The sequence below is a fragment of the Pogona vitticeps genome, chromosome 9 (assembly GCF_051106095.1).
Source record: "Pogona vitticeps strain Pit_001003342236 chromosome 9, PviZW2.1, whole genome shotgun sequence".
NCBI lineage: Eukaryota > Metazoa > Chordata > Lepidosauria > Squamata > Agamidae > Pogona > Pogona vitticeps.
In genome coordinates this window covers 7,860,628-7,876,289 of record NC_135791.1, presented here as the reverse complement: position 1 = coordinate 7,876,289, position 15,662 = coordinate 7,860,628, and the positions used below count along the sequence as shown (strand labels likewise).

General features: G+C 44.8%; 1 protein-coding gene across 2 annotated transcripts in view; it reads right to left on the bottom strand.

Annotated features, from left to right (window-relative positions):
- Positions 1–12,047, bottom strand: part of ARID1A (AT-rich interaction domain 1A) — a 104,495-nt gene extending 92,448 nt beyond the window's left edge. For both annotated transcript variants that reach the window (XM_020806902.3, XM_020806904.3), the window contains exon 1: positions 10,222–12,047. In XM_020806902.3, coding sequence (XP_020662561.3) covers positions 10,222–11,478 — 1,257 coding nt within the window. In that variant the 5' untranslated portion in view covers positions 11,479–12,047. The remainder of the gene's footprint in view (positions 1–10,221) is intronic.
- Positions 12,048–15,662: the final 3,615 nt, after the last annotated feature.

Genomic DNA, 15,662 nt, shown 5'->3' with positions numbered 1-15,662 from the left:
AGAAAAACTAGGTATTTCCTCAAACCATTTATTTTGCTCCTGTGTTTGAACAGTTCAATTTTGGTTATCCAGGAGAGTCAATGTGGTGTACTGGTCAGGGTGCTGGACTGGAATGAAAGAAATCCAGATTCCAGTCCCTCACTCAGCCATGTAACTGACAAAGTGACCTTACAGTGGTGACTGGGCTATCTCAGCCTGACTAACTTCAGATCGTTGTAACAATGAGAAGACCTCATGTATGCCACCTCAAAATTTACTGGAAAAAAGTGGGATATAAATGCAATAAACAAATAACCATTCAAATTGTCCTCTAAAATTCCAGATTACAGGGAATACATACATTTGTAGAATGAATTCTAGATTTGCCTTACAGCATAACAAATGGATGCCTAATCTACTTCCATTTTAGACCACACATCCCTCCCGCATAACAGCAATACACCAGAAAACAGGGCAGATCACATTTTTTTTCAGATGAAGATGCACACTATTAATGAGAAGATGCCCAGTTTAAGGATGATTTTAGAGCCAATTCTTCTTTTAGTTATTTGTGAGGAACCAGTAGCACAAAGCAGCTTCCACCAGGTTTTTTAATATGTTTGTAACCCCCTTAGACAGACAGCTAGTTGGTCATAAGCATTCAACTGCTGTTTTATGTTATGGGGTACTACAATTTATGGGTTCATTGTTCATGGTTATTCTGCATAAACTATCTGACGAATAGTTAATACACTGTACTATACAGATATCTTTAACAAAAACAACATGCTAACATGATTCCACTACCTAATCATATTCAATGCATTATCCAAAATAAAACATAAGCCCAACTTTTTCACTTTTATAGCTTGTTCTTAAAAATTTTTCACAGAACTGATATGGCTACAGAAGAGTTTAATGCACAGACGGCCTCAATGGGGAACCTAAGATGACAGTTTGCCGTTATGAACACAGAAAATGTGATGACTGGGTAGTAGTATGATTATAAACAATCCAAGAAGTTTGAATGGCTGTCATTCTATAGAAAATTGATTTTTAGTCTAGTGCAGAGATCATTTTTTTGGTTTCAAGATGTCATTAATATACAGTGAGCAGATACCTGTTAAATACATGCCTCAAATAAGTTTTAAAGAAACAGGTAAGTATAGGAAAATATATCTATCAGCAAAGATAGCCAGAAATCCAACCCAAGCACCAGCTTGCAGGGGGATCAGTAGCAGATATCCTTGCAAAGTTACAACTGCTGGAGCAAAAACAAGAACTACGACTAGAACTCAGATGGAGCCAAGCACTACAGTCAAACATCCCTGGGCAGGCTCAGTCCAACTGAACTCCAAGAGTAGTTCCACATGTCAAATTTACAGCCCATAGCTGTTTCTCTGGCAAGTGGAGCAAAGACAAAAGAAACTTATAAGTACGTCAAGACGTATTAACCTGGGCACACAAACAGCAGTTCAAGTCACTTGTGACACACCCAGAACCCTTTAAAAAACAACCCTTCAGTTTATAAAAACTTCTGTACCACCTACCTCAAGGAATAAATATAAAAAATTCAGATTGAAGGTCATGAATTTAGAATAATGACATTCCCTGTCATCTACATTTCCCAAGAGATTCAAGATATCAGAGCACATTTCATGCTGCCAGCCTCCTAACATTAAGACTGAAAGCATAACTCCCTCATCCTACCACTGGTACCTGTAAATATTTTCTTCCCTTCTCCTAGCATTCCATCTGCACAACCATTAACAGATATTTGAACTGTGACCTATATTAGACATGGGAGCTTTGTATTTGTCTCCCCTGCCAGCAGAGGTATCCTGGGGGCCCTTCCCCACAACCATAACCAGCCTAGTCCACTTAGAGGGCTCTTTAGTGCAAGCCAGGCAATGACATCACACCAATTGTAAACATAGTCCCCGTTGGCACTGTCCCACCTCTCCCCACAGCCAGGGGCAGCGCCAGCAGGATTACATTCGCAATTCGCGTGATGTCGCTGTTGGGCGCATGCACACAGAGGAGGCCAGTAAGTGGACCAGCCTGGTTCTGGAGGGTGAGGAAGGGCTGCCGGGACACCTGTGCTGGTGGGCTTCATATTCATCTCCCCTGGGAGACAAATACAAACCTCCCATGTCTAGTTGTGACTATAATATCTGTACCTGCAGGTAAGTCCAAAACAGGAGCAGAGAGAAAGTTTATGGCATCTGCTAGCCACAACCGAAGACAGAGGCACTGCCGTGTCACTAAGGCATGCACTTATCTGAACAAATATGGAACCAATCATAATAGGGTTGCTAAGTTTGCAAAATTAAAAAGGAAAGGAGGATGAGAGGAAAATATTGTGGCACTCCGCAGATTTATTTTTAGTGTGGCATTCATGGACTGACATTTACTCCTTCAGAATTAAGGAATACAAATACATGTCTGCTATATTTATATATATCCCAATGACCAGGCGAAGATACACATAACATACAATAGGGAGACTTGGTAATCACAGACAACTCTGGCTAGGACCTGATAATTCGACTAATTAACAGCTTGATGCTCCTATTCCAGTGTTAACAAACTATTATTACTTTGTCTATTATCTGTATTCCTTACCTGGTCTCCTGCTCATGGAGATATGTATATATACAGAAGGCATACATTTGCACTCCAAGTCCAAAGTAGTAGGTTTTGATCCACTCACAGTGAAATACAGTGGACCCTCTACTTACGGAATTAATCTGTATTGGAACGGTGGCTGCAGGTCGAAAAGTCTGTAGGCCTTGCATTGAAAACCGATTAATCTATAACCGGCCGGTTTTGTTCCGTTTTTGTTCCATTTTGTTTTTTTGTTTTTTTCTGGTCTGTAGGTCGATTCTCCAGCTGCAAGTCAAACCTAAATTTTGCGACCAGACAAGTCTGTAACTCGAAAAGTCTGTAAGTCAAGGGTCCACTGTAAACCTATTAGTCCTTAAACTGTTACAATATCCCCACATGCACATGTCTACTTGTTTGGAAAGTATTGTGAAAAGTACTCTATTTTACTTTAAAGTACTATGGATTTCTAAAATGTGAAGGAACAAGCAAGATCATTTCCATTCTCACCTCATAGTCTCTCTCTTTGGTTAGTAATCTCAGAGCCAGTACATTTAATGTGTGTCTTGTAAACTGCAAGTGCTTAAAGCCACAGCCTGTGCTATAGTTAAAAGAAGCTCCATTTTCCTAATATGGACCAAGCAGCTTTATGAATTCAGAAGGTTTTCCTTTCCTTTCCTACACATTTAAAAGCTTCTGATGCCAGGGAGATCTTTCCCTACAGGGCAAAATCTGTGAATGAACTATTACAGTATTACCACCGAACATTAAGCTTAAAAAAAAAAGACACAGATGAAATGACAGTGGAAAGAGACTGATTAGTTTAGAAAATTGGCAGGAGATTCTAACCAGAAATGGTTCATAAAGTAGCAGTCCCATTGGCTCCTCAGTATATAACTAGATTAAGAGCCTTGGCATAATATTATTATTATAAGAATTACTGCGTAAATTAGCAAAGAGAGGGAGGGAACAGCCATCACTAGCAGTAAATTTAGCACTTGGAGGACAATGCATTTAAATCGCCCTTGCTCTTCCTTTAAGATTTAAAAAAACTTTACTTTGTGCTAGAAGAACAATCTGAAACTCCTTCAAAGAGTACTTGGTTCTCAACCTATAGATACACCCACCTCTGGTAGAATTATTTAAAACGGCAAAATTTCCACACACCTCCGCCCCAAATCCAATCTTCCTATATAAATTTAGAAAAGATGACAACTTTCTAGACTGATCCAGTAATATACAGTGGCGCCTCGCAAGACGAATGCCTCGCAGGACCAAAAAACTCGCAAGACGAATGGTATTGGCGATGGGGTTGATGACTCGCAAGACAAATGTTCCTATGGCTGTGCTTCGCAAGATGAATGTTTTCCTCTTTTTTTTGTTCCTGCCTCATGTTTGCTTATTTTTAAATGTTTTTCTATGATGTTTAAAAAGTTAGTTTTTTGATTGAAATTTTTGAAATCATCTGCACAATATGTGTGGCTTTAAAGAGCACTTAATAAACCCTTTGTAAACCAAATTTGACTTTGTTCTGACTTTTTTTGCCCATAGGAACGCATTAATTAGATTTCAATGCATTCCTATGCAAAAATGCATTTCGCAAGACGAATTTTTCACAAGACAACATTAACCGTGAAACGAATTAAATTCATCTTGCAAGGCACTACTGTAATCAGAAATCACAGAAAACAATGGTTTTGCTTAGCCACAATTAAGAACCTACACTATGGTTTGAGCTTCCACATGTATGGTAGGCAAACTATGCTTTAGGTCTCCTGGGAGTGAATTTGTTTTCCATCTGCTTAGCTCTTAACGTGTTTCCCCGAAAATAAGACAGGGTCTTATATTAATTTTTGCTCCAAAAAAAGCATTATTTTCAGGGGATGTTTTATTTTTTTCATGTACAACAATCTACATTTATTCAAATAGTCATATCATCTTCTTCTGGTTGCCGCACAATGGTGGAAGATGGGGTTTCACTGAACTGGGGCTTATTTTGGGGGGTAGGGCTTTGATTACGAGCATCCTAAAAATCATACTAGGGCTTATTTGCAGATTAGGTCTTATTTTTGGGGAAACTGGGTAGTTTCATTAAAGTCACTTGTGTCTCCATGGAGTAACAACCTGGAAACAGAGCAATGGTGTTACCCCTAAATTGAGATTTTGAACCTGACAATAAGCCAAAGTTAACAAAAACCTTAGTCTGCAAATTAACTTTAAATTCTGACATGATATACTAGTTAGCCCCACAAACACCACAGTGTATAATGTAGTATTATCCAGATATAACACAAATCCATTGCTTTTGTTAAATTTGTATATGTATTACTTTTCCTAGCAAAAAAAGGTATGTTAGCTTACAACGAATAATAAAAAGTAAAATATGTACACAAAAATCCCTACTGATTGTCATGAATGCTCCTTTAAAATAGGTAAAAGGCTGGTCATGCAGATGATAAAGCATAATTCTGATGTCAAAACTAAATGCAACCCATGTGATCCTGAATGAGTCCAGACCGGGCATTAAACACTTCCATGAAAGTTATATCAAATACAGTATGTGGACAAAATGTACTTGATGCAATACATCAAAATTATCTCAGAATTGAAGAAGGAGCTCTGTAAGTAACAGAAATCTGATGTTGCTGCTGACATCATTCCTATTACGACAGCAAAGCTCTGTAATACATTACTGGCTAAAGTTTTTCTAACATTTACTTAGCGACTATCTTTTGTTAAGTCTGAAATGCTAGCAGGACTACAATAGCACTAGGCAAGCCAAAACTGAGTTCTGCCCCCTTGGAATCTTAAATACTTATCTTTGTATGGATAGTTACCAGTTTTGGTAGAAAAAAATCGCAACACAAAATCAAGTATGTATGAATAATAATAAGGGGTGGGGCTTTAGGATTTTCTGGGCTCCCAGAATTCTCTCAACAATCCCCACAAAGAATTCTGGGACGTACGGCCTGGACACATAAGTCTACAGATCTCCATCAGTGTTCTTTTCAGCCTGTTTCCAATTTCAAAATAAGGAAGCTACCTGGTAGTGTCTGGGAGGCACAGGTCTTCCTGAGAGGTAAAGTCTCACTTCCCAACAAACCACAAGGGTGATCTCCCAGGAAGCACCAGGGCAACTTCCATTTTTTTGAAAGTAGAAGCAGGTGAAAACATGGACAGATGGAGACAAATGCAGCCGATCTGTAGACATTTCTGAGCTGGACCTCCCAGAATTCTACATGGGGGATTCATGGAGAATTCTGGGAGATGGAGTCCAAAAACATTCCAAAGCCCCATCCCAAATGATCAGGGGATGTTTTCCCAATGTCTTTCTAAAGGGTGAAACAGACCCATGCTTATGCTATACACAGTATGAATAAATTGATAAACAGTAATCCTATATATATGTATGCTCAAGAAAAGGTATTGAATTATGGGTGGCTTAGAGGAAAATCCAAATTTGACACAGCAGTATATTATTAAAGGTAATAATATCCAAACAGAAATGAAATTTGGATCCGTACTAGTGTGCATTACACGTACCTAAAGAAGCTCTTTATCTACAGAGGCCAGTACAAGAGAATATCCTTTAAGAACAGAACCCATTAAACCTATTTGTAAAAGTCCTGACATTCATACAGATATTATCTCAGAGCCCAGTAAATCAAACTTTTATGTCATCTTCTAGGCAGCACAAAATCAAAATCTAACACAGTGGATGGAATTGGAGGTTTTAAAAATGCTTTGATAAAAAGTAACCCACAGTTCCAGGCACAATTTCTGATTCCTAAAATACTGCTGCTCATCACCACTACAGATGTACTTAATGCAAATTTAGTCTGGAAGCCATATTTTACCATTTTCACGCTTCGTTTATTTATAGAGTTAGCTTTAGGCTCAATACCCATATAGCAACACTAAAGACCAAAATACAACTTTTGTTTGCTTGCCATTTTTAAAATAGAGTTCAGAAGAGAAGTGGTAAAAAAAATGGCCCGACCAAAACACCTCTATGTGAACATTTACTACAGGCAAATATTTAAGCTAACTTCAAGTTACACACTCTTTCTACTAATGGAGATCTACCCACCAGTTTTGAGAGACTGGTTTGCTTTCTGTATTTAAAGGTAACTTAAATGTAGCAGACACTCTCCATTAGCTCTACTGCCTAGGAGGGCTGGCACCAGACTAGGGGAAGGCTGGTCTAGATTTAGACCTGCTACAATAACATGCACACTGGCCAATCCTTTCCAACTTTCCTGTTTTCTCAGGATGCCCAAGAGATTCTATGCTAGCCACTCACAACTGATGAGGAATTCCAGATTTGTACTCCATACCACAAGACAGAAAAGTTTGTTTTCTTTAACTGTTTGATGTTTCCAAGTCAGAGATGTTGTGATAAACTGTAGAAAGGATGTCTGCATTTATCCTGGCAGCGCAAACACAGCACAGTTACACATGAGGGAAGCATTCTTCGGAATACTCAATTTGGTGCATATCATTCTGGGGTTTTTTATGTTTGTGAGCTACATTTTCAGAGTTTACTGATTGTAAATAGACAGTAAATTTCTCCTTAGATGCTGAACAACAGACAACAAATGCCAGAATATTGCTCAGACAGTACACACAGACAGACCAGTCTTCCTTCCTTAACATAAGACGGACAAAGTACACAGACTGTCCCACACAGTACTTTCTAAGTTTAACATGCCTATGAAATTCCACTAAGATCAATAGTTCTTACTCTCTACTACCTTTGTTAGAATTATGACATGCTGGATTAAATACTGTAATAATAACCAACTCATGTTACAGAATGCTAAATGGAACAGTGACTTTATGTTCTTGCATTCATGTATTCTTCCCACCTGACACTTAACACGGAGAACATTGATCTACAGACCAACACTGAAACCAAACCTTACAAAACTTGCCTAGCAAACATCCTCCTCCTCAAGCTACCATGAACTTCTCAAGAACTCATCCTTAATTCTATTTTCTCACTACCTATTTAGTGTCGTCTTAGCTACACATACTCCTTTTCCTCTCTTGGAGATACAGATGCACATACTGAGAATCTCTTTGCAGTGAAGAGCCAACTTTCCATTGAAATTTCAGCTTATATGTAGTTGGCATATCAAGCCACAGACACATCCTCTCATAAACAAATGACAACAATGTTTAACAGTCAATGGTGTATAATAATGCTATGGGATAAACCTCACTTTCCTTAACGTAAGGAACACACAAGTTTTTGCAACACAAAACTGATGTACAGATCAACAGGGGAAACTGCTTCAAATATTTTGATTTTCAATCTACAACCAGATTTTATTTGTACCCTAAGAAGCACAGTGTAATAGAACTGAACACATTTTATTCAGACAAACCAGGCTGTCATCTCCACTGAACAAGCCTAGCTGTGATGACCTGAAGTATGAAAAACATCCCAAGGCCCAATTCCATACACACATAATCACTGTACATACCAAGTGTTAGGCAAAAAACAAAACAAAACAAAAAACCCCCAAGAATCCAAAGAGAAGTTCATATCCTACTATGCTAATGAACTTAGGTCAAAGAGTCAGCATCTCCCTATTCACTTCTCTCATGCTTCCCTATGTCATGTGCTAGAACTGCAGACTCCTTGGGGCTGAGGCCTATCTTACTGTTTTGCTATTCTATAGTGCTGTACACATTGACAGCATAACAAACCATAATAGTATATTGCACATACTCGCTATACGAAGCAGGGAGGCAAACAAAAATTTAAGATGACTGTATGCTCACATTTTGACGAAAAAATGAAGTTCAACTATTCAACAATTACATTGTGATGGTAATTAAGAAATGCAATGATTTAGCATTTTAAAAGACTGCAAAAAATCAATAATGAAGAATTTAAAGTCCTGACCTAAAATATAAGCTTAGCAGAAGAGCAGGTAGAGCATGACATAATTTCTGATTTCAGACAAGTCATACATTTATATAAAATATGTAGGTGCCTACTATATATTTCTTAAAGTGAAGCAGCTTCATATTCAAGATACTTATAATGATCAATATTCTGCCTGACAGAAATACCAACATCTTTTATAATCTTCTATTCCTTTCCCTATATTGCTAAAGCACGAAGTTCCTTAAAAGCAACTATTTAACTCTCTCTGATCTAAGAAAACTGTTCTACTTAACTGCCTCCCAAAAATTAAACAGGGTATTATTCAACCAGCAACAATTCTGAAAACTAAATTGTAATATTTCAACTATTTCTGGTTGAACAACTAGAATTCCAAGACAAAAAGAACCCAGTCGGGCTAGAAAAAGATGAGCGCTTAACAAACTTCTGAATAATCAACTTATACCCCAGGAAAGTCACAAAACCAAAACAAACAAATTGGTTTGGCAGAAGAAAAACACATCGTCGTTGCCTTCAGCCTAATAGAATCTACTCCAGGCTGCATAAGGCTTAACAAGCAAAATAAATCCAAGGTACAACAAAATGCCATCCTCGCCTCTTTTGTTTCAGGCACAATGCAAGGAGGGCAGCCTGTCTGTGGATCTACTCTCGCTGAACCTCCTCAAGGTCACAGCCAATTTCAGCTGTGGAATTAAAAAAAAGAGAGAGAGAGAGAGAGGCAGAAAGTGCCAGTGATGCTCTAGGTTATGGCTGGTAGAAAAAGCAGAGTGTAAAAGTTTATGAGCTCATCAGGATTGTTGTACCATTACATCAGAGGCAATTATAAATGGCCAAGAGCAGGAGATGGGGAGCCAATCAGATCACAGATAGGATGTCAACCTAAGACCAACTGTCTCCTGGCTTTGACAGAAGGATTTTACCTCCATAATTCAAATCCCAAACCAAAGCAATCTGCACTTACTACTCCAATCACTGAACTGTTTACCAGCCACTTTCGAGCAGAAGCTCCAAGGCACTGGGTCTATCTTTAAAAAGGCAGCTCAGAAAATGGCTTCAGCTAGCCTAGACCAGAAAAAGGGGGTGCCAGAGGAGGTCACTTGCCCTCTTCCTTACCCCCCTGGAAGCACAGGCGGCCACTCGTTTCAACCCACCCGGAGAAGGGGAGAAAAAAAAGGGGGGGAGCTGCAAAAGAGTGCAAGCACACCAGACCCCAAACAGCACACCCTTTTTTCCCCCCAACCCAGCAACATGGAGCTATTTTTGCCACCCCAACCCTTCCCTCCCCCTCCCCTCCCCCAGGGCTGGTGGTGGGGAGCCTTACTTCCCCTGTCACCCTCCCCAGGACCCCCTGAAAGAAAGGGAAAGGGAAAGGGGAGAAAAGAGAGAAGGGCTCTCTCTCAAGGCGCTTACACACAAAGGCTGGGGAAAGGGAGGAAGGGAAGGCAGAGAGGCAGCCATTTTAGAGAGAGACAGAGAAAGGAGACAGACAATGGCAGCTCCCTAGGACTGTGGGGCCTGAACAAGACCGTACCTGAGGCGTTGAAGGGCCTCTCGGGGGGCCCCAGAAGGGCTGCCTTCGCCTCCCACCCTCCCAAAGCCGGGGACCCTCGCCACCGCCGCCGCCACCACCCCCGGCCCTAATCCCAGGCCCGCCCAGCCCCCCAGCCCATGTGCGCCCTCGGGCCCCGGGCTTTCCTCACCACCGGTGCCTCCTTTTTTACCTGCTGGCTTCGGCTGAGCGGCGGTCCCCCTCCGGCGCTGCTGCTCCCGGGGCTCATGGGCGCGTGGTGACTCCTTTGTGGGCCTCCCGTGGCGGCGGCGGCCGCGGCTGCTGCTGCTGCGGCCGCCCAGCCCTGGCCGGTGGCCCCGCTGTACTGAGAGGCAAGGTCCGGGGCTGCCGGCGGGGCCTTGGCCGTCGCTCCGCCGTCTTGGGGCCCGCTCCCGTAGTCGGCCCCCGGGTAGCCTGGGTAGCCCCGGGCCGAGCTAGGGGACGTGAGCAGCTGGTTGAGGGTGGGGGTCGACGTCGGCTGAGGAGTGGAGCCCCCGCCGCCGCCGCCACCCCCGCCGACGGCCGAGGGTCCCATGGCCCCGAAGCGTTGCTGCTGGAACGCCGACCCCGGAGGCTTGGGCCCGGAGGCTTGAGCGGGGCTCTGAGCGTTTCCCCGGGGGGAGCTCAGGGCGTAGGCCTGAGAGGGCGGCGGGTAGGCGCCGGCGCTGCGCCCGGCCGTCGGGTAGTAGGAGTTGTACTGGTGGTTGGCGAAGCCGTGCTCCGTGCCGCCGCCGCCATGCGAGTTCTGGGGAGGGGGCGGCCCCGGAGGGGCCCCCGCGGGCCCCGAGTACGGCTGCTCCAGGCCCCCGCTCGGCAGCGCTGCCATGCCAGGGCTTTGTTGTCCGCCATGTTGGTGGTAAGCGGCGGCGGCGACGGCCTGGGCGCCTCGGCCGTAGGGCTGCCCGAAACTGTAGGCTGGCGGGGGCAAGGCGGCCGGATGAGTCGGGGGCGGCGGCGGCTGCTGCTGCTGCTGCTGGGGCGGCGGAGGCGGCTGTTGCTGCTGCTGGGGCGGCGGTGGTGGAGGCGGCGGCGGCGTCCCCACCCCGTCGTTGCTGCTGCTGCTGTTGCTGCCGCCGCCACTACTACCTCCACCACCACCACCACCGGGCGGCTCCGGGAGGTTATTGTTCAGTGTGGCGACGGGCCTAGGGCCCGGGTTCCCGTTGGAGCTCTTCAGATCGGCCTCGGCCCCTGCGCCCCCGCCATTGCTCTCCGAGCCGTCCTGGAGCTCCTTTCCCGGGGGACCTTCACTTTCCGACGGCTTCTCTCCCGCTGCTGCTGCTGCTGCTGCCGCCGCCTCGCCCCCCGCCTCCTCCGAGGAACAATCCCGCTCCCGCTGCTGCTGCTGCTGAGCCTCTGCTTTCTTCAACTCGGACGGAGCCGGGGCACCCAAGCTGCTGGCGGCGGCGGGGGCCACCTGAGCGGCCATGATCCCCCCCTCCCCACCCAGCCAGCCAGCCAGCCCGCCCCCCGCCCCGACCTACTCCCCTGCCTGGCCGGCCGGCCGGCACAAGGCCTCACCGCTCTTCTTTTTCTCCTCCTCCTCCTCCTCTTTCGCCCTCCTCCGCCTCCTCCTCCTTCCCCGCTCAGGCGGCGGCGGTGGCGGGCTCCGCGGGACAACGGGGTCTCATGCCTCCCCCGGCGCGGCGGCGAGCGAAGCGCGGAGGCCTCCGGCGGGCTGGACGTGGGTGCGAGGGGCCTGGCCCCACTCTGCCTCCTCGTTCAGTTGCAGCCGGCGAAGAAAGGGGGAGGAGGAGGAGGAGGAAGAGAGGAGGAGGAGGAGGAAAGGGGGAGGGGGGGACAGGACGGGGCTCCCGGTGCGGGAGAGGAGAAGCAGGAGGAGGAGGAAGGGAAGGGGGACACGGCGGGCGAGGAAGCGCCGGACCGACTCCCCCCCTCCCCGCTCTCTCCTGTTCACGGAGCCGGGCGGCGCGGCGGCGAGGTTGAGCGAGCCGAGTGGCGGCGGCGGCAGCTTCCGACTCTCGTCCGCCGAGTCCTGCTCACTCCGACACGAGGCTCAGCACTGCCATTTTACCCAGCGCCGCGGCCGCCTGCCAAACGCGGACTGGAATCCGGCCCGCGGACTGGAGCTTCCCCCCGTTCCCCTCCCCCAGCTCACAAAGGAGGAGCTGCCAGGCCCTGGACGCTTTCAACTCAGCAAAGGCTGTGTGGAGCTCGAAGCTCACCCCCGCCGCCGGCCGCCCGGAAAACCCGGCACGGATCGGCGGCAAAAAAAAAAAGGAACGGGGGCCTCCCTCTCAACCTCGTTCGAAGCCACAAAAGGAAGCTTTCTTATCTGCTGAGAAAACACACACACACACACACGAGAAGACCCAGTTGGAAAGGCCGTCGGGAGGGGGGGGGGGAGAAAGAGCTCCGGCTCTCGGAGCCTTCTTCCCGCCAGTTCTCTCTCGGCCTCGGGAAAGGGAAGGCTCCTTCCTGGGCTCAGCCTCTTAGCTTGTGAGGCACAAAGACTCCCGTCAACCAGGCCAGCCCAGGAACTCGTGCCTTTAAAGGCAGGAGGGATTAACGAGGCACAGCAGAAAAACGCCTGACAGAAGAGCAGCAGCCAGAATAGATCAAAACTTCCAAGGAGGAGGAGATCTGTCCCTGGAGCTCTGGTGGTGGTGGGAAGCTCACAGCACTCCCAAGGCCCGTTTTTTCCTGTGCTCTCCCTGTAGCCTGCTTATTTTAATGTACTTCTTTAATAAAAAACGGTTTTATGGTGTTTTACACCGCTCCTCCCCTAGGCCTGTATTTCTAAGGGTACTTAAAGGGAGCTGAATCCCACTCAAACCAAGAGAACTTCCTATTTAGAGGTAAACAGGCTGTCAGGTTTACCTCAAGAGGACACATTGTGGCAGGTGGATGGCCATACTTTGCTAATTTTCTCACTAGCCATTCAGTCAGAATGGCCCGCTTGTTTAATTGGAACAAACAAATTAATAAGTGCGTATAAACTAATTCTGAGAATTAGTGTATTGCAGACATTCTGAAGCATCTTTCCTCTTTATTTCTCCTGCAAATGTTTCTTCCATCATTAGCATTCACCGGAACATCATAGCTAATGGTAAGGGACCTGTAGGCCAACATATCAGGAAAGGGCAAGGGTTCTCCATCTGACTGAAAACCAAATGCCAGAATTCCCCACAATGTTATAATTAACTTCAGGAAACAGCCATTTCAGGCCCATGTACTCCCAACAACATCACAGCCGCTAGCCAATAGGAGCCTGCGGCGTTCGCATCATTGTATTCTGTCGCCAGTTTAGAATTTTAAGTTTAAGTGAACTGAGGAGGACCGCATTTTTCTAGCAGCAAAATACCACAGTTGGAGTCCTGATTGTTACAAATTTCCTTGACATAGATGTGGAACCTCCAAAAATAATTGAGGAACAACTATACATTTTTGCACAATAAAAACTCATATAAAGAGGGGGAAATGACATATAGCAGTATCATTAAAGAAAAAAAAAGTCTGCCATTACCAAACAAAACAGACAAACCAACAAAAGTTCAGAAAGTCAGAAGATCAGCTGCTAGTGTGTAAAAATACCAAGCAGTATTCCAGCATTGCTACTCCAAAGTCAAATCCAGCTATAAATACTCAACTATCCAACAAACAGCAACAGAGCATGGACAGAGTTCCGACTCCTGTCCTCTGAAGATGCCGACCACAGAGACTGGCGAAACGTCAGGAAGAACAACCTTCAGAACACGGCCAAAGAGCCTGAAAAACTCACAACAACCATCAAATCCATCTCTCCGAAGCAACTCTCTTTTTCACAGGTTTCAGATTGGCTGCTAGTTAATCTCTTTGTTAACTGGGATGTTTTTCCATCTTGAGAACCTCCAACTGCTAGATGGTTCTCCCCTTTCTATTTTGTTGTGTGATGACTTGTCTAGTTGTTCCTCAGGAATTAGTTTTCAAGCCATACCCTTCCAGCATGGTGGGGAGGCCATTTCTCCCTAAACCTATGGTAAGTGCTTCATTCAGAATTACAGACTCAGGAAGGGTGATAGCTCAAGGACAGACTACTTACTTTGCATGCAAAAGGTCTTGGATTCAATCCCTGGCATCTCCAGGTGGGGCAGAGAAACACCACAGGGAAAGAAACCTGTCAGAAAACCCTAGGGAGCCACAACTAATCAGTGAAGACACTACTGGCTTTTTAACACAAGCCGCCTCCTTTACTCTTACACAAGAAAGAATTCCTCTTCTAAGATGGCAGCTGCTGTGATTCATATAAGCATAGACCTTCAAAACCAAATATATAATTTTATTCAAAAATTGCTTTCTTCATGCACAAATATATGCAGACTTAACTCTTTTTAATCAACAAAGTGTATTGGATAAAGCGACAAATTACACCTTTAATAGTTCCCTTGAAGTACTAGTCCCCCTCTATTCAGCGATGGTTAAGTGTCACGTTGAGGACTGTCCAGTTGACGAAGGATGCTGACAAACTATAACAAATTCAGAGGAGGGCAACAAGAATGATGGGGGGGGGCTGGAAAGTAAGCCCTATAAAGAAAGACCAGAAGAAGTGGACATGTTTAGCCTTGAGGAGGGGAAAGACTGAGGGGAGATGTAGCAGTTTTCATATACTTGAAAGTCTGTCATACACAGGAAGTTCAGAATCTGTTCTCAATCATTCCAGAGTGCAGGACACATAATAAGGGGCTCAGGTTACAGGAAGCCAGATTTCAGTTGAATATTAGGAAAAACTTCCTAACTATTAGAGCAGTACAGTGATGGAACCAATTGCCTCAGCTGGTGGCACTCCAATGCTCGAAGCATTAAAGAGAAAATTAGACAATTATCTGTCAGATATGCTTTGATCTGTATTCCTGCTTTGAGTAGGGGGTGGATTTAATGGCCTATAGGCCCCTTCCAGTTCTATGATCCTATGAATTCAGTATCAATCCACTGGTCTGGAATAGTTTTGCTCTTTTCAAGGGGCCATCATGCAAATATTCATACTATGTAACCAAGATTTGGAAAACCACAAACCCCATGTAACCCAACTATCTTACATTATATCTTTGTGATCATTTTTTATTGTTTTTTCAACTTCAGAAAACATTAATTATATATTTCAGGTTTCACACTTGGACTTATGCAGAAGTAATATTTAGAACACTCCACAGTTAATATATCTGACATATGGAATACACATCAGCAACAACTGATGGTAGGTCTTAGGAAAACGAAGCACATTGTTCCTTGTTTAACATTACTACAATTTTCACTTTTAACCTTGGAGACAGACTCTTGTGTGATTTTCTATTTCTGGTTTAAAAATAACACGGCCACCATGCCCATTGATGTGCAAGGAAGAGACATAATTTGCTGTCCTGGTCATCTAACAAAATATGTTTGGGACAGGCCTTTTAGGATAACAGTGTTTGGTGATCTGGATAAAAGTGAATGGAGAAGGAATGATAAGGAACAGTGGCAATTTATTAATTCTAGGACAGGTAGAAGACAGAGAGAGAAAGGGAAGAGGGGACATTTGCATTGCTGGAAAGGTTTTGAAAAGAGTTTGATTTTTGCAGGAGACAGGAGTTAGAAGGGGAGCTGATGGCGGATGAGCGAGCGTAGTGAAAGGGG